General features: G+C 42.2%; 1 protein-coding gene across 1 annotated transcript; it reads right to left on the bottom strand.

Moving 5' to 3' along the window:
- Positions 1–536: 536 nt before the first annotated feature.
- LOC106608627 (NXPE family member 3) lies at positions 537–4,112 on the bottom strand. The gene is made up of 6 exons (XM_045721607.1): positions 4,065–4,112; positions 3,214–3,261; positions 2,203–2,948; positions 1,970–2,040; positions 1,665–1,886; positions 537–1,555 (listed from the first exon to the last, which is right to left on the bottom strand). The coding sequence occupies exons 3-6, from the start codon at positions 2,670–2,672 to the stop codon at positions 1,005–1,007; spliced, it is 1,314 nt and encodes a 437-aa protein (XP_045577563.1). The 5' UTR covers positions 2,673–2,948; positions 3,214–3,261; positions 4,065–4,112; the 3' UTR covers positions 537–1,004.
- Positions 4,113–22,737: the final 18,625 nt, after the last annotated feature.

Below are 22,737 nucleotides of genomic sequence, written 5' to 3'. Positions count from 1 at the left end.
TTAGTTTGCACAGCTTGTTTGGCCTGTTGTGTTCCACTGATTTCAAAACCCGGTCAAATTCTTCCTTGACAACAACACTGTTGATCGCTGTTTCTTCCCTATCACTGTCATCAGAAGACTCTACAATGTCTTGTCAATATTTCTTTAACCTAAATCAGGGATTTCGTCATCGTCTGATTCATTTTCAGAGTCAGAGAGAGTCAACTTGGCACGATCATCCTCCAGAAAGTAGTCCATCACAACTTTTCCCCACTGACCTTTGTCAATAGCGCCTGATAAATTCATGGCAGCAATGTTATTGAGAGCAGTAGCAACATATTTGCAGTTCTCCATGGCTAACGTTATATCTTTCAAAAAAATTGCAGTAGAAATTATTACCTACGCATACCGAGCAGCTCATTTTATAGACACAAGATGCTACACCGCAGACCAATCTGAAACTCATCTCTCGGCATGTCCAGCCCACTCATTATCTCAGCTAATCATGGCTAGCAGGAAAGTTCCTGACTTTTTCTTTGGATAAACCAACTAGGCTCGTAATTTAACAACTTTATTTGTATTTACAGATGGCATAAAAGTTTGTTATTAAGGCACATGAAAGTTCACATGTTCAAGAAGGCATTTCTGACAATAAACGTATTTTGATAAAAAAAAACATGTTTACATTCAACCAGCTCTCCTGTGAAGTCGTGAGTTGCGACATACACCTAGTTTCCTGAATTTGGTCACAAATTTGCTAGTAGGATGCCATTGTCATTTCGACTTAATGGTGTTGAGACCTACTTTTGTTTTGGCAGTTGTTAAAAAAACATTTGTTATTTTTTATTTCACCTTTATTTAACCAGGTAGGCTAGTTGAGAACAAGTTGTCATTTACAACTGCGACTTGGCCAAGATAAAGCAAAGCAGTGCGACACAAGCAACAACACAAAGTTAAACATGGTATAAACAAACATACAGTCAATAACACAATAGGAGAAAAAAAGTATAATTTAACTCTATCTGCTAGTTCTTCACTGGGCAGACGTGAGAGAGGATAGTGTTTATCATGTTCTTGATGATTTGAGGGCATGGGTGGATATCGTGAGGGTGGTGGTGGGCAAGGGTCATCTCCCAGGCATCCACTAACAAGATATTCAGGCCCCTGAACATGGCCGTGAGTACCCCATCCAGCTGCACTGAGAACCAGTCACTGTAGTTGAGGCTCTCCTGTAGGCTTTGGGCCCGGAGGTTGGCTGAGCGCAACACTACCACGGTCTTCGGAGCCCGGTCCAGAAGCCGCACCACCGCACTTCGAATGTGGCGTAGTCGGCGAATGTAGACCTGCACAGGGAAGGTGCTGAAATGAGCCCAAATGCTGATGACAACAATAGTGTCTGAGCCCCCGGCCAGGCCATCCAGCTCGTTAGCTACATAGCGCAGATGACTGACGCTGATAGGGGTCCAGGAGATGGGGGGACCATGGCTCTGGTACTTCAGCAGGATGTTATGGGGGATGTCCACTGCCATGAAGGGCCCTGTGCTCACAGGACTGTGAAGGTTGAACTCCCTCAGCTCTTTGACAGAGAGGGAGATAAATGTTGAGGGAGAGAGAGGGAGAGAGAATTTGAATACACCTGAGACAGCTGAGTTTGAGATGTAATTGTATTGGCAAACAGCACTCACCTGGCAAGAATCTGGTGAGGAACTCGTAGTACTGTCTGACGGTGGAGTCTCCATACATGTACACCATCTTGCCCTTCAGACACTGAGTAATGGCAGTGGGGTCGTTAAACTGGTGCATCACGACACCACCCAGCCCCCGCCATGACCCTTGGAAGTAATACCCAGAGGCTGTGGTCCTGATAGGCGCTGCCTTTTCACTGTTGCTTTCCACCTCTTGTTTGTCTGAAATACAAGAGGAGGCATGAGGCACCAGCCGCCACCACTTTACAGAAACTCAGATGTTCTTCACACTACAAAACTCCTACCTTTTTTCTTAGGTAGCACAGTGACACTGTCAGACGCCTTAGCATGAATACGTGTTTTGAGGTTTACGCCACTAAAAAAGATAGAGAATCATTTTACATTTTAAAGCAAGCAATAACATTCCCCAGAACCATACTCTGTAATTTATATATGACAAAAGGCAAAAATGCTGCATATGCCCAAGGTAAAACTTACATTTATTCCCAAAACCACACTTTTTTTACCTCGCACTTACCTTTGGAAAAGCAGTGCTTCTTTCTCGGTTATCAGATCTTTCTGGTAGCCTGCCCTGACGTGGTTGATCCGTGTATCACAGCTCAGCAGCTGCTTGGGCTTGTAGCAGTACCAGGGTTCACCTGTGTGGGGGTCTGTGTAATTGCACAGCGGCTGCTGGTTGGTTGGCAGGCACAGGTTACACATGGTGGTCTCAGACAGTAATCCAGAGCGAAACAGGCTCTTGTAAAGCACCCTGTCGGGGTGTTCCTCACGTAAGCGCAGTAGAACAGGAACTGCCTCACTAGGATGGACCAATGTCACGTCCACCCATACAGACCCCTCCCACAGTAATGGAAAAATGACAGAGTAAGTCCCATTCCCGTGGTCCAGCACATGTCCTGCAACACCCGCCTCCAGCTCTGGGGAGTGCAGCCGGGCCAGCAAGAAGTCCCCGCCATGGCTCTTGGGAAGTCCCTGGAAATCGTTCATAATGACCAGAGCCTCCAGCTGGTCCCCCACGTGCCACTCTCTCCTACCCCCTGCAGGGAGGATTGCAAACAGGCTGTGTGCAGGGTCACTGGTCTGGTTCAGGGGTGAAGACGTAGACCATGGCTGAGGCTCTGGCCAGGCGATGGACTCCAGGAGGTGATGCTCCTCCAGAGCCTCCTCGGGTGAGGGATTTTTACCCAAGTGGCTACAGAAGCGTCGCTCGCGGTCCAGGGGAGGAAGGCCCTCTGAGTGGATCCTGTGTGGATCCAATTCCCACTGTGGAGGAGAATAGAGGTCACTAAGGGGGAAAGGGTGGTAGGCAATGGAGACTGCTGAGGGGGTGACGGCTCATAATAATGGCTGGAATGGAGCAAATGGAATGGCATCAAACACATCAAAGACGTGGTTTCCATGTGGTTGATACCACTCCATTTATTCCATTCCAGTCATTATTATGAGCTGTCCTCCCCTCAGCAGTCTTCACTGGTGGTAGGCTAATGTAGGTAGATGGTAATGGGAGAAGATCACTTTCTCTCCTCACCTTCTGAATGTAGTTGTTGTATAAAAGGACGACAAGGATTGTCAGGGTCTGCAGGAGGAAGATATATTTGAACAGGCGCTTCCACATGGCCCCAGTCGCCTGTCCCCCTGATATTGACATAAATAAGCTGTTCATCTACTCTGTGTTTGCATAGCATGTGGCTGTTACACTCAAAATACAACAACATGATTTCTCCACTTGGCTGTATTTGATTTCCTAAAACAGGGTGTGCGTTTATTACATTTTACATGTTTACATTTTAGTCATTTAGCAGACGCTCTTATCCAGAGCGACTTACAGTAGTGAGTGCATACATTTCATTTCATGCATTTTTTTTTTGTACTGGCCCCCCGTGGGAATCAAACCCACAACCCTGGCGTTGCACACACCATGCTGGCATTGCAAACACCATGCTCTACCAACTGAGCCACAGGGAAGACTGTACTATACATCCCCAAACAACCAAGAGAAGGGGCATTGTTGTATTTTGAGACAGGCTTTAATAAGCTAAGTAGCTAATAGGCAGAGGGTAGCATCATTTGTAATAATGGTGTGGGAATAATAATGCTTTTTATTTTGTAAAGTGGTTTCTTGCATCAAACAACACAACAACATTTTCAGTCACCTCCATGTGTGAAGGACATGTGGATAAACAGGTTAATGTCCAAGTCTCATGGAATGTAGGCCTACACTGAACACCACATATTGGCTGCTACTGTAGGCTGAATGATAGAACAGCTATTTCCATGTTAAAATGTTATGGGATCCATTCTCCATTGTTTTTGGTAGGCCTACAATTATGATCAATTAGCCACAGTAGTCTACTTTACCAGTCTGGAACTGGAACTTACATCGAGTACATCTTCAGTGTTCACAGTTATCGCACAGAATTTGCATAATGTTCAAGTTTGTGCTCAGCAGACCTGAAATGTGCTCAGTGCAGAAAAAAAATGCTAGGCAGCGAGGGCAGAGAGAGACTCACAACTCATAAACACATCACATATTTTGTCTATGAAGAGTAAAATGATGGAAAAAGAAAATTGCCTCTCCACTAATGCTGCAAAGCCTCAGATTGTCCAGGTTTTAGCACCACTATCATTCCATAGCTCCTGCACATTCAGTGTTCAAACTCAAAATCACAAGGTCAAGCAGCAACCTACCAAGGATATACTGTAATGTGGACACGTGTCAGCAAGCGGTCACATATAATACATTGCCTCAACTATTAAATTCATCATAATCCATAATTAACTCAAATCCATCCCCTTTAGACATATTAACAGTTTTACATATTCTTAGAAACTTGAGGTCAAAATCAGCAGTTATGCTTTATCATTATTGTTACATTCTAACATTTTGACCTAGTAACATCTACACAATGTCTCTCATTCCACCAAGACTCAATCCAGCTTGGACACATTTTCCACTATAACACCATAGTTTAAGCCCGTACAGCCCTAATACAGATTTGACCTAGGGTTAACTAACTTCAACAAATTAACAGTATACATCTTCCCTCCCTTAAACCTTTCACTAGGATTTCGAAGGCTTCGATTACATCCATTCCTATTGCTTACCTCTAAGATAAAAAAGTTAACCATATACAAAAAAATAAACTTTTGACTTCAGAGAACACATCAGTTGTGCATATATCTCCTCATGCAGCTTATTTTGTGCCAGACACTAAACACAAACCATTTCCTTGCCCTTTCATATAGTGCTGCTTTAGCGTCTCTGTTACGGTTTTTCTTCTTGCATACTAAATTAATCAAGCAATATTTATTTAGTGTCCAAGGAGCAAAAGTATGTATACTTAAATTACAGTTGCCCCTTGGATAGAAGGCTAAACTTGCAGTTAACTATTCCATATTATTTAAACCATACCACGCCTTACTTCCAAACATTTTATGGGTTAGAAAAACCCTTGGGGAGCCAGTCAATGCACTCAGTACCCTTACCATGCTTTGCCAATTCGATTACTGGGGTGACGCACATAACCCAAACTGCTAATGACCAGTCGCCTACTCACAACCAACAGTTCAACATGGCTAAGGGGGTTATCAGAGTAAAAAAAATGCAGCATGTCAGTCAATAGTCAATCAACATTACAATACAAGATAAAAAAAATGCACTTCTTGCTCCCACTGTAAACGACACAGATAAACTATCTTGGGTTAGGTATAAATATACAAACTCCCCAACTTGTAAATAAAATGACCTCAGAATACTCACAAGTCTATCAGATATTCAGCATCCAAAAGAAAAACAATGGATAAAGTTATAGTATCCTTCTCCTTCCTTTTATAACAGATTTGGGCCGCCTGCAATAGGAAACCCGACTCAGTGCTAGCCACACCCTACTGTACCAACACCACCATTTGTGTACCAAGTGATCGAATGTGGATATAACACTAACCCCATACAATTGTCTGCACTACATTTAAAGTGTGGTTAAAACCAATCTTCGGTTCAATCTCTTAGTTCAGTCTTTTGGCATTAACATAGACAAAAAACAAAGGCAGGAAGCAGTGTAGCTCGCTTCAACAGGAAGCTACAGTACGCCCACAGGCTCAGCCATGGTCAGAAGACTACGTTAACCAGCGGTGACTGCGTCTCCAAACATCTTCCAGATCTTTTTCTCTCCGTCCGCTCATTCTCTGGGCAATACACAACTTTAGCCTCTGTCTTAGGTGGTGCTGTAGTTTAACAGGATCTTGACTAAAGGCACAATCATGTCCAATTACATTGCAAGGTAAAAGTGTGAGTTTAGGTTGGCACATAGTAGCCATTCTTTCACAGTGCATCCATTTGTGTGGTATATGATGTTAAATCGTGAATGTGGCACATGTACAGAATCATATAGTACACACATTTTAAGGAACCGTTTTGGCTCGTGAATCATACTTCTGGCTGAAATTATAGAAAGCTTTTACATGGCCTTTTTCAAAAGGTAGTGACTGCACGATGGACATTTTCTACCACAATCTGGAAGGTGTCCTGCTGTTATGATATACAGCGTGCCCATTTATTCTTAAAGGATAACTTATAATGCATCATGAGTGTAATGTCATATCCTGTCATTGCCCCAAATGAGGTTCCATCATGAGAACTCATGTATTCGTTTGACATCACATCACATGCTCCTTGAGGTGCTCCCCATCTTCGGAAGGTGCTCAGCTGATCAACGCCAAACTATAGGTAGGGAGCAGAGTATCTGTTATCCCCCGGATAGACAGGTGAGCAGACACAAAAGCAGGGTAAAAGTGCAGCAGTGCAAACAATGTTTGCTAAATGGTCCAACTGAAGGAAGAACCATTATGTGTGTAGTTCTGTGTTGCTCTGTGCGATGCCTAGTTTAATCTTGTGGGCATCCAGTGGCAGTGCAATCACAGGTATCCACAGCATACAGGTAGTGAATGCAAATCATTTTTGTTAAAAAATGGTTTGGGTTGGTGATCGTCAGGTTGTAGCTGCCATTGATGAAGGTCTGGTTGTAGTTCCGTTGGTAATGGTTTGGTTGTAGCTTATTATGGGATATGCACAGTAGATAGACACACTGCCTGCAGTAGACAAAGTGTTAGGAAAGGAAATAAATGTAAAATGAGATACATATTGTGAATGGTGTGAAGACATAGGTCGGACAAAGACATGGCTCTTTTCAATCACATTAGAAATGCTTCCTTTCTTCCTGATATTTTCAATCACATACAAATCTGTGATTATCTCAAGGAAAATATCAATTTAAAAAGTAGTTAAAACACTGACTGTATATACAGTACCAGTCAAAAGTTTGGACACACCTACTCATTCAAGGGTTTTTCTTTATTTTAATTATTTCTACAATCAAATAAAAAAAATATATATTGATTTGTTTAACACTTTTTTGGGGGTCACTACATGATTCCATATGTGTTATTTCATAGTTTTGATGCCTTCACTATTATTCTAGAATGTAGTAAAAATAAAGAAAATCCTTGAATAAGTAAGTGTGCCCAAACTTTTGACTGGTACTGTATGAATGGATAAAGCCATTGATCACGTGACACCATTCATTCCAATGTGAAGACTCAGCAGCGCATTGAAGGCAAATGAATTCGCTTAAGATGGCGTCTCATGGAGACATAACATGCTCAGTTTGAGCTATTCCAGGAAGTGACGTTGCAGGCTAGCTCAGTGCTGCCCCCTCTCATTGAATAACTCAAGTTGAAGGCCGACCGGGGTACTGCAGGCTCCCATTAGCAACTAAATTATCCTTCTAATTTCTTCTGTGTGTGATTATAAAATACTCGGTTCAAGAACATATAGTGTCTTCAGAAAGTATTCATACCCCTTTACTTATTCCACATTTTGTTGTGTTACAGCCTGAATTCAAAATTGATTAAATATATGTTTTTATCTATACACTCTATACACCATAATGACAAAGTGAAAACATGTTTTTTGAAATTTGAGAAAATTGTATGAAAATTAAATACAGAAATATCTCATTTACATATGTCTTCACACTCCTGAGTCAATACATGATTGAATCAACTTTGGCAGTGATTAGAGCTGTGAGTCTTTCTGGGTAAGTCTCTAAGAGCTTTGCACACCTAGATTGTACAATATTAGCACATTATTACTTTGAAAATTCTTCAAGCTCTGTCAAGTTGGTTGTTGATCATTGCTAGACAGCCATTTTCAATTCTTACCATAAGTCAAGACTGTAACTAGGCCACTCAGGAACATTCAATGTCATCTTGGTAAGCAAATCCAGTATATATTTGGTTTTGTGTTTTAGGTTATTGTGCTGCTGAAAGGTGAATTTGTGTCCCGATGTCTGTTGGAAAGCAGACTAAAGCAGGTTTTCCTCTAGGATTTTGACTGTGCTTTGCTCTATCCCATTTCTTTTTATCCTAAAAAACTCCTTAGTCCTTGCCGATGACAAGAATACCCATAACATGATGCAGCCACAACCATGCTTGAAAATATGAAGAGTGCCCCAACATAACACTTTGTATTCAGGACATGAAGTTCATTTCTTTGCCACATTGTTTTCAGTTTTACTTTAGTGCCTTATTGCAAACAGGATGCATGTTTTGGAATATTTTTGTTCTGTACAGGCTTCCTTCTTTTCACTCTGTCATTTAGGTTAGTATTGTGGAGTAATCAGGGGTGCAACTTTGGTTTTAGAAGTGGGGGGGACATAATAATATATATATTTTTTTTAATCCAGTCAGATAAACACTCCAAACAGCCTACCCGTCAGCTCGGAGGTGTCCGCATGGTCCTAAAGCACTCCATAGCCTTATTTTGGATTACATTCCAATGATAAAACTGGAGGGGACAAAAATGCAATTTCAGAATGTGGGGTGGACATGTGCCTCCTGTCCGCAGTGAATGTTGCACCCCTGGGAGTAACTAAAATGTTGTTAATCCATCCTCAGTTTTCTACTATCACAGCCTTTAAACTCTGTAACTGTTTTAAAGTCACCATTGGCCTCATGGTGAAATCCCAGGGCGGTTTCCTTCCCCTGCAGCAACTGAGTTAGGAGGGACGCCTGTATCTTGTTAGTGACTGGGTGTATTGATACACCGTCCAAAGTGTAATTAATAACTTCACCATGCTCAAAGGGATATTCAATGTCTGCTTAAAACAAAACAAAAAACATCTACCAATAGCTGCTCTTCTTTGCAAGGCATTAAAAAAACTATTTTTTTTATGGCTGAATCTGTGTTTGAAATTCATTGCTCGACTGAGGGACCTTACAGATAATTGGGGTACAGAGATAAGGTAGTCATTAAAAAATCATGTTTAACACTATTATTGCACAACTTATGTGACTTGTTAAGCAAATGTTTACGCCTGAACTTATTTAGGCTTGCCATAACAAAGGGGTTGAATACTTATACTCCCGGGGACGGGGGTCGACACCCAGAAGTGATCGGATGTGGATATAACACTAACCACACGCCATTGTCTAAACTATATTTAAAGTAATCAAGTGTGGTGATAACTGTCATGGAATATTCCCGTGTTTACTGCTTAAAGATTAGTCTCTTATATGATAGTGTTTTTTCTAACCTGATACAAACTTGTCTTTGTGTGACTTAGTGAATACACTGGTTTTACAAGTAAGAGCCGTTTGGGTGTGACCACAGCATGTGACATCCCGTGGGTTTACGATCTACAGGAAGTCGTATGATTATCTAACATTTGCACAGACAACTAATTTCTGCTGACTGCCAAGTATACAAAACAGATGTACTTCTCTATAAAAGCTGAGAACCGACACTGTTTGTTGCGCCTTAAATGTGCAACTGTTGAAGTGCATAGTTAACTGCTCCATTTTTACAAAATTATAATAAAGTTGTTTTGAAGAATACAGTCTCTCTCCTTTTGGTTAGAATTTCTACGACAATTTTGTGACAGCGGTGGAATGGCTAACTCCGCTTGCTGATTGCTCCCGGGGAGATGAGGTTAACTGTGCAGGGGTTGCGTCAGACGTGGCAGGGAGCCCCACACCCAGTGAGTGGATACGCTATTCCGAACATACAAAATTAATTGAGGGTGAGACTGATTTTCTTTTGAACATCATAGAAAATCCTGTTCTGGGACAGGTTGTGCACATTAGGTGGTAAAACAGTTGGTTATGATTGGGAAACCAGCTATAAATTTAAACCCTACACGGAAATGTGCATACAGTAGGAGGAACTACCATGTGGGTGCAACATTTAAAATGACATAGATAATAAAAAAAATAGTTTGATGGAGAAGAAATTACTCTTTTCAAATGATAGGAAAGGAAGACGTTCCTAACCAAATACTGTTTGTTTTGTGTGTTTTTTGTTTCCTGAGTGTGTGTATTGACAAAAGATTTATATTATGGACGAACGATGGACCCTGTCAGCCTGACTGGTTGCACTGTGTGATCGAATAAAGGAACACATTCTCCAGTAGTAAATCGGCAGACGTCCCAGTATTGTTTTTAATACAAGGTATCAAAACCGTTACCAATTAAAAGGCACAAATACCATAACTACTTTCCGCATAGCATATCATTACAGCAGTATGTACCGGTAATATATGTTAGCCAGCTACCTAACGTTAGTTGGCTACTAATACATCGAACTTGCCTGTATATTAACTATATGCTATCGAACTACCCATCGCTTATTGACTTGATTATTCTCGTCATTCTTAGCTTAGCTAAAATTGTAAAATCGTTGTGCGTTCTCATCGGACATTGTTAATTCGGGTGCTTCGTAAATTCGCTCTGGCTATCTGCTCAGATTTCAGAGCACTCTCGTCTGAATGTACCAGAGCGCAGAATAACTGATGAATTTACGAACGCTCAACACCCATTGAAAATGTCCGGTGTCAGTAAACGTCGGGGGAAAAAAACGTAATTAAATTGTTGCCAGCAGCACAGGTAGTTACCAACGCTTTGGATACCATGAAAAAAATCCTACCCAGCTCTGCTAGGATGACTAGAATGTGTCACATCTACTCCTGCCACACCCCCTAGTGGTCATCCAGTATCTGCTTTACCTGCAGCTATTCCCCCAGTACACTCTTTCTCTCTCTCCCCCTGCCTTTCTGTTTGTGTGTGATGGTGTGGTTGGAGACAGGTGTGCTGGAGTCAGAGCAGATCCCTACCAGCTGTGACTCGTTCCATAAATCAAGACCTCTACAAATACCTATTCCTGCCAATTCCACTCTGCCAGATCGTAATCTCTGCTCAGTCAGTCATTATCCTAGCCTTTAGTTACTACTTAAGATCCCACATTCTGAAATTGCATTTTTGTCCCATCCAGTTTTATCATTGGAATGTAATCCAAAATAAGGCCAAATTATTTTCACCGGAGGTATTCCTCTTGTCCAGGTGGGTTAGGGCAGTGTGCAGTGTGATGGCAATTGCGTTGTCTGTGGATCTATTGGGGCGGTAAGCAAATTGGAGTGGGTCTAGGGTGCCAGGTAGGGTGGAGGTGATATGGTCCTTGACTAGTCTCTCAAAGCACTTCATGATGACGGAAGTGAGTGCTACAGGGCGGTAGTCATTTAGCTCAGTTACCTTAGCTTTCTTGGGAACAGGAACAATGGTGGCCCTCTTGAAGCATGTGGGAACAGCAGACTGGGATAAGGATTGATTGAATATGTCTGTAAACACACCAGCCAGCTGGTCTGCGCATGCTCTGAGGACGCGGCCGGGGATGCCGTCTGAGCCTGCAGCCTTGTGAGGGTTAACACGTTTAAATGTTTTACTCACGTTGGCTACCGTGAAGGAGAGCCCGCAGGTTTTGGTAGCGGGCCGTGTCAGTGGCACTGTATTGCGAGCAAAAAAGTTGTTTAGTCTGTCTGGGAGCAAGGCATCGTGGTCCGCGACGGGGCTGGTTTTTCTTTTGTAGTCCGTGATTGACTGTTGACCCTGCCACATACCTCTCGTGTCTGAGCCGTTGAATTGCGACTTCACTTTGTCTCTATACTGACGCTTAGCTTGTTTGATTGCCTTGTGGAGGGAATAGCTACACTGTTTGTATTCGGTCATGTTTCCGGTCACCTTTCCCTGATTAAAAGCAGTGGTTCATGCTTTCAGTTTTGTGCGAATGCTGCCATCAATCCACGGTTTCTGGTTGGGGAATGTTTTAATAGACGCTATGGGTACAACATCACCGATGCACTTGCTAATGAACTCGCTCACCGAATCAGCGTATTCATCAATGTTGTTGTTGGACGTTATGCGGAACATGTCCATGTGATCGAAGCAATCTTGAAGCATGGAATCCGATTGGTCGGACCAGCGTTGAACAGACCTGAGCGCGGGCGCTTCCTGTTTTAGTTTCTGTCTATAGGCTGGGAGCAACAAAATGGAGTCGTGGTCAGCTTTTCCGAAGGGAGGGCGGGGGAGGGCCTTATATGCGTCGCGGAAGTTAGAATAACAGTGATCTAGGGTTTTGCCAGCCCTGGTAGCACAATCAATATGCTGATAGAATTTGGGGAGCCTTGTTTTCAGATTAGTCTTGTTAAAATCCCCAGCTACAATAAATGCAGCCTCAGGATATGTGGTTTCCAGTTTACATAGAGTTGAATTAAGTTCTTTCAGGGCTGTCGATGTGTCTGCTTGGGGGGGAATATACACGACTGTGTTTATGATCGAAGAGAATTCTCTTGGTAGATAATGCGGTTGGCATTTAATTGTGAGGAATTCTAAGTCAGGTGAACAAAAGGACTTAAGTTCCTATATGTTGTTATGATCACACCACGTCTCGTTAATCATAAGGCATACACCCCTGCCCTTCTTCTTACCAGAAAGATGCTTGTTTCTGTCGGCTCGATGCGTGAAGAAGCCAGGTGGCTGTACTGACTCCGATAGCTTGTCTCGAGTGAGCCATGTTTCCGTGAAACAAAGAACGTTACAATCTCTGATGTCTCTCTGGAAGGCAACTCTTGCTCGGATTTCGTCTACCTTGTTGTCAAGAGACTGGACATTGGCGAGTAGTATACTCGGGAGCGGTGCGCGATGTGCCCGTCTATGGAGCCTGACCAGAAGACGGTTCCGTCTGCCGTCGTTGTTTTGGGTCGCCGGCTGTGATCCGATCCATTGTCCTGGGTGGTAGGCCTAACAGAGGATCCGCTTCGGGAAAATCGTATTCCTGGTCGTAATGTTGGTGAGTTGACGTTGCTCTTATATCCAATAGTTCCTCCCGACTGTATGTAATAAAACTTAAGATTTTCTGGGGTAGCATTGTAAGAAATAACACATAAAAAAACAAAATACTGCATTGTTTCCTAGGAACGCGAAGCGAGGCGGCCATCTCTGTCGGCGCCGGAAGTACCCCACTCTTCCACCAAAGCACCTGCAAGTTCCCAGACATTTCTGAGGGGACTGGCCCTAGCCCTCACCCTCCGATCCAACAAGTCCCAGACATGCTCAATGGGATTGAAATCCGGGCTCTTCGCTGGCAATGGTAGAACACTGATATTCACAGGATGAGCAGTATGGCTGGTGGCATTGTCATGCTGTAGGGTCATGTCAGGATGAGCCTGCAGGAAGGGTACCACATGAGGGAGGAGGATGTCTTCCCTGTAACGCACAGCATTGAGATTGCTTGCAATGACAACATGCTCAGTCCGATGATGCTAATCAACAAATGTAAAAATGTAAGCATGAACAGATAGACTGTCGCATGGATACTACATCACCAGTATCAGCCAAAGAGCTGATTCCAATGGACTTTCTTCAGCTAGCTAACGTTAGCTAACTTACCCTGCTTTTATAGCTAAGATATTGAAAAGCTGTTGCGTACTGTTTTGTTTGAACAATGGTAGGAGTAAAGACCACCAAATAAAGTTTTATCAACTGCCCAAGGACCAGGTTAGATGAACCTCATGGTTTCAGGCTATACGCCGCGATGATGATGGGAATCTGTGAGCTCCGGTTACTCAATACATTTGTGTGTTCGAAGCAATTAATTCACGGTAAGTCGCTAGCTAACACTTGTTTGTATCTACTGTAACTAGCTATGTGTATTGCCTGTGTAAACCTGGGCCATTTGGTAGGATTGTCTGCACAGCTGGTCCCTGCCAAGTTGAAAGGACATATAGGCAAGCCAACAAGAATCAACTTTTTAAATACTAGACCGTTCAAGGGTAGGCAAAGACTTGAAGTAGTTAAGTGGCATATCTAAGACTAGCGAATTAGATTGAGATTAACTTCTCTTGCTAGAAAGCCAGCTAACGAAAGTTAACCTGCGAAAAAGCTAGGGGTAAACAAACAGTGACGTCAGTATAATGCAACAGTTTTACTAGCTTTACTGTAGATGAAAGCATGTCGGGTAACAAATTAGCGGGGTAGAATAAGTATTATGCAAATCATTTGTTGTTGTGACAGTCAAGTACTGTATGTTAATAACGACACGTGACGCTGATGAAAACATTTATTGAAATGGCAAAAAGGTGTCAGGAGTTTGCTTAGGATGACGTCAAAGTTAGGCTAATTACATAGGAGTACCCTAGATCTGTACCCCACTCGGGGGCGTGGTCACATCAAGCCACACATCGCCATGTGTATCTATTGCTAGCATGTCCAGGCAACCTCTTCTGCCTCACATTACCGAAACCCCGCCCACAGTGTTTGATTGACATGTCTAACACATTGAAAATACAAAGGAGGAATGAGGAAACGAAATAGCAAAATAAAGCATTGCAACTGATTTATCGAATTTCATAGATCATTTGAATTTTGATAGACTTAAACCACACAGAGTATGGAAAAACATTGTCAACTGCAATTGAGAATTAATTTTCTTTTTTTCACAATTCATGCGGTTACAAGGAAATTAAATGGCAAACATGGCAAGCGTTTACATAAAAAAAATATTCTGTGTCAGTGTTCTACTGGATAGTACCATTGAACTGAAATATGAAACAGACTTTGCTATTTCTTTTTCAAATTGGCAGGCAATATGCGTATTCAATCAGGGAAATGATAATGCAATATATACTGCTCAAAAAAATAAAGGGAACACTAAAATAACACATCCTAGATCTGAATGAACGAAATAATCTTATTAAATACTTTTTTCTTTACATAGTTGAATGTGCTGACAACAAAATCACACAAAAATAATCAATGGAAATCCAATTTATCAACCCATGGAGGTCTGGATTTGGAGTCACACTCAAAATTAAAGTGGAAAACCACACTACAGGCTGATCCAACTTTGATGTAATGTCCTTAAAACAAGTCAAAATGAGGCTCAGTAGTGTGTGGCCTCCACGTGCCTGTATGACCTCCCTATAACGCCTGGGCATGCTCCTGATGAGGTGGGAGGATGGTCTCCTGAGGGATCTCCTCCCAGACCTGGACTAAAGCGTCCGCCAACTCCTGGACAGTCTGTGGTGCAACGTGGCGTTGGTGGATGGAGCGAGACATGATGTCCCAGATGTGCTCAATTGGATTCAGGTCTGGGGAACGGGCGGGCCAGTCCATAGCATCAATGCCTTCCTCTTGCAGGAACTGCTGACACACTCCAGCCACATGAGGTCTAGCATTGTCTTGCATTAGGAGGAACCCAGGGCCAACCGCACCAGCATATGGTCTCACAAGTGGTCTGAGGATCTCATCTCGATACCTAATGGCAGTCAGGCTACCTCTGGCAAGCACATGGAGGGCTGTGCGGCCCCCCAAAGAAATGCCACCCCACACCATGACTGACCCACCGCCAAACCGGTCATGCTGGAGGATGTTGCAGGCAGCAGAACGTTCTCCACGGCGTCTCCAGACTCTGTCACGTCTGTCACATGTGCTCAGTGTGAACCTGCTTTCATCTGTGAAGAGCACAGGGCGCCAGTGGCGAATTTGCCAATCTTGGTGTTCTCTGGCAAATGCCAAACGTCCTGCACGGTGTTGGGCTGTAAGCACAACCCCTACCTGTGGACGTCGGGCCCTCATACCACCCTCATGGAGTCTGTTTCTGCCCGTTTGAGCAGACACATGCACATTTGTGGCCTGCTGGAGGTCATTTTGCAGGGCTCTGGCAGTGCTCCTCCTGCTCCTCCTTGCACAAAGGCGGAGGTAGCGGTCCTGCTGCTGGGTTGTTGCCCTCCTACGGCCTCCTCCACGTCTCCTGATGTACTGGCCTGTCTCCTGGTAGCGCCTCCATGCTCTGGACACTACGCTGACAGACACAGCAAACCTTCTGCCACAGCTCGCATTGATGTGCCATCCTGGATGAGCTGCACTACCTGAGCCACTTGTGTGGGTTGTAGACTCCGTCTCATGCTACCACTAGAGTGAAAGCACCGCCAGCATTCAAAAGTGACCAAAACATCAGCCAGGAAGCATAGGAACTGAGAAGTGGTCTGTGGTTACCACCTGCAGAACCACTCCTTTATTGGGGTTGTCTTGCTAATTGCCTATAATTTCCACCTGTTGTCTATTCCATTTGCACAACAGCATGTGAAATGTATTGTCAATCAGTGTTGCTTCCTAAGTGGACAGTTTGATTTCACAGAAGTGTGATTGACTTGGAGTTACATTGTGTTGTTTAAGTGTTCCCTTTATTTTTTTGAGCAGTATATTATTTTTAATTAGAATTTTGACAAAAAAAATGTATACCCATTTAGGAAAAGGAATTTCAAACATGATATTGATGTATCATTTGCCCATTACAATTGAATTAAGTCACGCATAGACTTCCATAGACATAAAGCCCATACCTACTGTACAATATGGTGGTGGATCTTTGATGGTATGGGGCTATTTTGCTTCCACTGGTCCTGGGACTCTTGTTAAGGTTATAGGCATCATGAACTTTACCAAGTGCAGGATATTTTAGCCCAACACCTGGTTGCCTCTGCTAGGAGGCTGAAACTTTGCCACAAGTGGATCTTCCAGCAAGACAATAACTCCAAGCACACATCAAAATCCACAAATAAATTGTTAATTGGCCACAAAATCAACATTTTGCAATGGCCATCTCAGTCTCCAGACTTGAAACCCATTAAAAACTGTAGTTTGAATTAAAGAGGGCAGTCCATAAGCACAGGCAAAGGATATCAAGGATGTGGAAGGATTCTGTATGTAGGAATGGTGTACAATATCCTCGCAAGGTGAGGTATTGAAAGTTATTGAAAACAGGAGTGTCAATAATTTTGACCCCTACCTTTTAGTGAAAAAAATATATATTACTTGTTAAACTTTCTCTAAGCAATTGTATTAGTAATTTTATTTAGTCATGTTTCAAAAACAGGTTCGGTCTACATCATGTGCCTGACATTGAACGGGAAGTGTTTGATCCATAGCAGAAATGGAAATGAAAAAAGAGCTGATAAACCTTACTCGGTCAAAAAAGGAGGTTTGTGTTGTGTTTGAAGGATCAGACTCGCACTTCTGTGGAACTGTTCCATTGATACATACAGTAAGTATGTGTGCATTTCTACATGTATGTTTATAGACAGATGTGTATGTGCTGCGTTTGGTTCTGCGGCAAGCTGGCACTTGCATTATATTAAACACAGAAGATTGGCTAATAAGCAGGTGTGAAGCTTGGCAAATGGAGAGTGGGGGAGGTCACCTGCTGTTTGTTAGTTGGCGTCGGCAGTAGCCGCTACGTGATGCCATTCTGGCTGGCGCAAGCGAGCTGGCAATAGACTCCATACCTACTTCGCACCATAGTTTTAGTTTCCCACAACACAAAAACGGCCTAATTTTGTCACAGGAAATGGGCTTAAAGTGTTCTATGGAGAAACACTTTTCACTGAAAATTCTGTTGTTTTCTTTCCTTCTCTGGCACTGTCTCTGGTTATTAGCAGAAATTATCATAATTTATTTATTGGCGAATTGGCAGATATGCAAAGGAACGATGGGGCGAGAGAAAATAACTAAAAGAAAGGGAATGGCATCCAAACCAGGCTTTTACTTGCTGGACAGTCGTGAGTTAAAGTGACAGTTGATGAGAAGGAAATTGACTTCATCAAAATGTAATTGTGTGATAAACAGCCCAATGTATAGCTTCTGACGTGCTCGTATTGCTTTGCCACTTGGGGAAAGTGTGGGGTGTCATTATAGTTTACGTTAGGAGCTGTTGTGTTAATGTAGCCTAATCCACACCAACCAGATTAACTGGGTGGGGTCTGTTTTCAAAATATTTTGATTTACTCTATGCATTACTTAGGTTTAGAAAGGAAGATGTTTTTGCTCACATCTGTTCAGCTTCTTTGTACTTTATGCTACTTCCAATCCTAAGGTGGTGGAGCTTTACCCCTGGGTTGTGTTCAGTGGGGAGAAAGCTTTTGGAAGCTGAATGAAACAGAAAAATACTACCACAGAATCTGGCATTTCTAACACATAGGCCATTTTTGTCTTTGAGGCCCCCCGTTATTAGTCAAATAATGATCATTCTGGATTAAAACCTCAATTTAGGGCTCTATTCAATCTGTATCACTTAAGCATCATAGATTGCGTGATAGAGTGAGCCAACATATGCAGCGTTTACTGTGAATGCAGTCTCCGCTAAAGCGGTGTCGTGTCTGGGCTATCATTAAATGTGAAGACTGTTATTTTATCAAATCAATTCTCTGTGTAATTATTATTATATGATTAAACTAATCATGTAAACTTTAATTAACGAAGAAGTCGGGGCACCACGGAGAAATTTTGTTTATAGAGTGTCAATTTCCCAACTATAACTCTTCAGATATTTCCATATCTTATCGATTATTCTCATTAATGTATTATTATTACCTCATCAGTTCTCATTACTGAACGTCGCAAACCCTTGGATATCTGCACGAACCCTAGCCTAAATCATGACTCAGCGATATACAAATTGGCTCAATTATTTATTTACTAACTAACTAAATAATCACACAGAATTACATAACAAACAAGCAGTAGATATGTGGGTTACTACATGATACAAAGAAAAAGTCCCTAGCTGATGAAACCGATATGACGGTTTGATAGACAAAAGAAAGGGGGTGTGGACTGCTCAACAGCGGGAAACTCATAGCTCATAACTACATTCATAGAAATTGTTAATACTTTACATGAACGACCACTCATTCAAAAAATAAATTGCAATTTACATATTTACGAGTGTATGTCTTGTCGTCTCTCTCTGTGGTCGCCGGTCCGTCTGCTGGAGAGTCAATCGACAGAAAGTCTCTGGTTGTGTTCGTAATGGATACGACAGGCTTAGTTGTTATAATGGATACTTCCGAGTACCATTCGAAAATCTTCTTAGAATTGTCTGCGTTACCAGACTAAAGTATTTAAACAGCTGCAGTCTGCATAACTGATCTTTAGTTGGTAGATTCCTTTGCCATTTCAACGTCGGACTGATCTCCACGTTCTCTGGTCTTGTCCTTTGGTGGAGTTGTAGTTTAAACCCCTTTACACACAAGAGTCATCCGGCATGTTTTGGTCTTAGAAATTCAACCATTTGCAACCTTAGCTTACACCGTGGTTTGTGTGGTCTGGTGTGAATTGTGTCATGGGGGCTCTTATACTTGGGTAGAAAAGGGCCGTCTCATCATGTTTGTGCCCACCTGGGTGTGGCTACTGACTGTGCATAATTTACCATAAAACAACTAATTCTCATTTAGAAGACTAAATCACATTGTTGTTTTCAAAATAATTCTTATACTTATTCATCCATCTAATACAACATTCAGAAGTAAACCTGACAGCTGGGAAATGTACACTTTAAGAGATATAGTTGTGTGTTTCCTGTTCTTCATGAGATCATCAAATGAAACACACTCGACATGACTGTCCCTTAAAACTTGTTGGGGATAGGGGGCAGTATTTGCACGGCCGGATAAAAAACGGACCCGATTTAATCTGGTTACTACTCCTGCCCAGTAACTAGAATATGCATATAATTAGTAGATTTGGATAGAAAACACTCTAAAGTTTCTAAAACTGTTTGAATGGTGTCTGTGAGTATAACAGAACTCATGTGGCAGTCAAAACCCTGAGACAAATCCTAACAGGAAATGGAAATCTGATGTGTGGAATCACTTCAAACCTTTGCCATTGAAACACACAGGGACTTATTAATCATTTAGCACTTCCTAAGGCTTCCACTAGATGTCAACAGTCTTTACAAAGTGGTTTGAGTCCTCTATGGTAGAAACTGACCCAAAGTTTTAACTACTATGACGCGGGCGCCCATGGGAAACCTTTTGTTCCGAAACATTTAGTAAGACAATGCAATCGTCCGCCTTGAATATTATTGAAGCTCTGGTTGAAAAAGGCCCTAAAGATTTATGTTATACAATGTTTGACATGTTTGAACGAACGTAAATAAAAAAAATTTGCACATTCGTGACGACAAGTCCCGCGCGCTTCAGTACATTATGAGTAGCCTTCGGAACGCGCTAACAAGAAGGAACTATTGGGAAATAAATTATTAACTTTTTCGAACAAAACTACATTTGTTGTGGACCTGGGATGCCTGGAAGTGCCTTCTGATGAAGATAATCAAAGGTAAGGGAATATTTACAATAGTATTTTTGATGGTTGATGGTTCCAAGATGGAGCTAACATGTATCGCCTAGCCTATTTTTCTGAGCATACCACATCGTTTATTGCAAAGTGTGATTTCCCAGTAAAGTTATTTTTAAATGTGGCAATGCGGTTGCATTCACGAGATGTTAATCTATAATTCTTTGAATGACAATATTACATTTTAACAATGTTTTCGAATAGTAATTTTGTAAATTGTAGCGTCGATTCACCGGAAGCATTTGAGGGAAAATATTTTCTGAACGTCACGCGCCGATGTAAAATGCTGTTTTTATATATAAATATGAACTTTATCGAACAAAAAATGCATGTATTGTGTAACATGATGTCCTAGGAGTGTCATCTGATGAAGATTGTCAAAGGTTAGTGCTGCATTTTGCTGTGTTTTGGGTATTTGTGATGCATCTAGTTGCTTTGAAAATGGCAGTGTGATTTTTTTGGCAGGGTACTCTCCTAACATAATCTAATGTTTTGCTTTTGCTGTAAAGCCTTTTTGAAATCGGACAACGTGGTTCGATTCAGGAGAGGTGTATCTATAAAATTGTGTAAAATCGTCATATGTTTGAGAAATTGAAGTTATAGCATTTATGAGGTTTTGTATTTCGCGCGACGCAATTCCACTGGCTGTTGACTAGGGTGGGACGCAAACGTCCCACCTTGCCCAGACAGGTTAAGTGTCCACGGACCATTCTCACATTCTCAAAAATAGAAACATTGTTTAATTATTCAAACTTTTGATGTCCAAGGGTCTCTCTGTGTTCCAGAGTTTACATTCCAATCTCGAACACTACAGAGCATAGGGGCAGCGTATTTTATGACCGTCATAAAACAGCAGACTTCCAGCTCTCCCCCTCTAGAGAGAGCATGCTGTAGAGCGGACCCACTAACCTGATCCTTCAGATCATCACAGGAGAGTCATGACATTCCCCCTCTAGAGAGAGCACGCTGTAGAGCGGACCCACTAACCTGATCCTTCAGATCGTCACAGGAGAGTTATGACAGCGGGAACTTTAAATTGCAATCACGCTGTAAAGCTGAACTTCCGCGATACGGATTGAATGGAGCCCTTAGTCCAGCTAAAAATGGATCAGCCCATCTGGCATTTGCTAGAACTGTCCTGTGGCCATAGGACCACATCTTTGCTGTGCATTTTTTATTGCTGTCTCTAGATTTGATAAGAATGTAGCCTAAACTTTGAAAATAATCCTTATCCACAATGGTAAAGGTTATAGAGCAAGTAAGTCTTCTCCTCGGATCCTACTCAGCATGATTATACAACTCACATCATACCTTCCAGCTTTAGAGTTCCTGACCTGTTTAACTTTTACTGTCCCTTCTGCTAAAGCTCCACTAGGCCTAGCTCTAACGGCTTCCAGAGCTCTAGCCTGGCTGGAGCACATCAGAATTCTCCACTTGACACTTTCCAACTTTATCTCCAAGCCATCTCTATGAAATTAGATTTAGGGGAAGGTTACAGTGGCTGTATAAAATAAGAACAATGCCATCCTGGTTGTGTGCAAACTTAGTTGAAAAGACATCAGCTTGTTTTGTGAAGTCATGGTCAGGTTGTACACTGTCTAAATCTTACACATTTTTATTGGTGAGAAAAATGCATATTTATGTGGTTGTAAACTGGAATCTCTTCAACCCAAAAAACAGATTTCAACCAGAAAATGACGTCATTATGACGTCCCATGCCAAATTCTGCCCACTGGAGTGTGTGCAGCCAAGGACTGTATAACCTGTTCACATGCAAAAAGGTATATTTTTTTGTGAAAGTGTGTAATTGCATAAATTGATCTGATACATTCAATGTTCCCAGACTTATTCCCACACCCTCTTTCAGTACCTGGGCATGTCCAGTCAAGACAAAATAAAGTAAATGGACTAACAAGACTCTTCAAGCAGACGTTGAGGGTGACCTTCACTTACACGAGCTCAAGAGAGCAAGCTACAGTAGAGACAAGAGAGACTTTTGATTCCTTCAGCTGTGTTTGGGAATGAGACTGAACGTGCATTAGGTGCTGCTTCCATCCTTTCCCTCCTCTCATCCACTCCCATATGGCAGGCGTGTGGATCTGGGCATAGGGAGAGAGCGTCGGAGGGAGAAAAAAAAAAGAGGTCCCATATGTGTTTTTTCACTTCGTTAGTTCCAAAGCATACAGAGGCCCTCTTCAGCAGATCCATTTAAATCAATGTGGTTTTAGATGTCCAGAAATGCAGCCCTCATTTGCATGAGAAGCTCACATCACAAGCTGTAGAACGTAGGAAAAAATAAGAAGTTAGACTCTCACACTGAGGGATGTGCTTTAATTAAAGGGACTTTCAAGTGAATGCTTATGGGCCTTGAACGTTGTACACAACAATATCATCTGATAAGATCTCTAGGGATTTTCTCAAAGGAGGCTAAGTGGATCTGAAAAATATAAAATGACTGTCATTCTGTGTTTTCTTAGTATTGCGACATACACTCAGTGGCCAGTGTATTCGGTACACCATCTGGTTCATG

The sequence above is a fragment of the Salmo salar genome, chromosome ssa07 (assembly GCF_905237065.1).
Source record: "Salmo salar chromosome ssa07, Ssal_v3.1, whole genome shotgun sequence".
Classification (NCBI taxonomy): domain Eukaryota; kingdom Metazoa; phylum Chordata; class Actinopteri; order Salmoniformes; family Salmonidae; genus Salmo; species Salmo salar.
Note: the sequence above shows the minus strand (reverse complement) of the source record. Positions and strands in the feature narration are given on the sequence as shown.

What these genes read in the sequence shown, in the direction of transcription:
- LOC106608627 (XM_045721607.1), bottom strand. Translation starts at nt 2,672, where the DNA reads ATGAACGATTTCCAGGGACTTCCCAAGAGCCATGGCGGGGACTTCTTG. An exon ending in GAAGCACTGCTTTTCCAAAG is followed by an intron (nt 2,041 to 2,202) that starts GTAAGTGCGAGG and finishes TATCTTTTTTAG; the next exon opens with TGGCGTAAACCTCAAAACAC. An exon ending in CCTCACCAGATTCTTGCCAG is followed by an intron (nt 1,556 to 1,664) that starts GTGAGTGCTGTT and finishes TCTCTGTCAAAG; the next exon opens with AGCTGAGGGAGTTCAACCTT.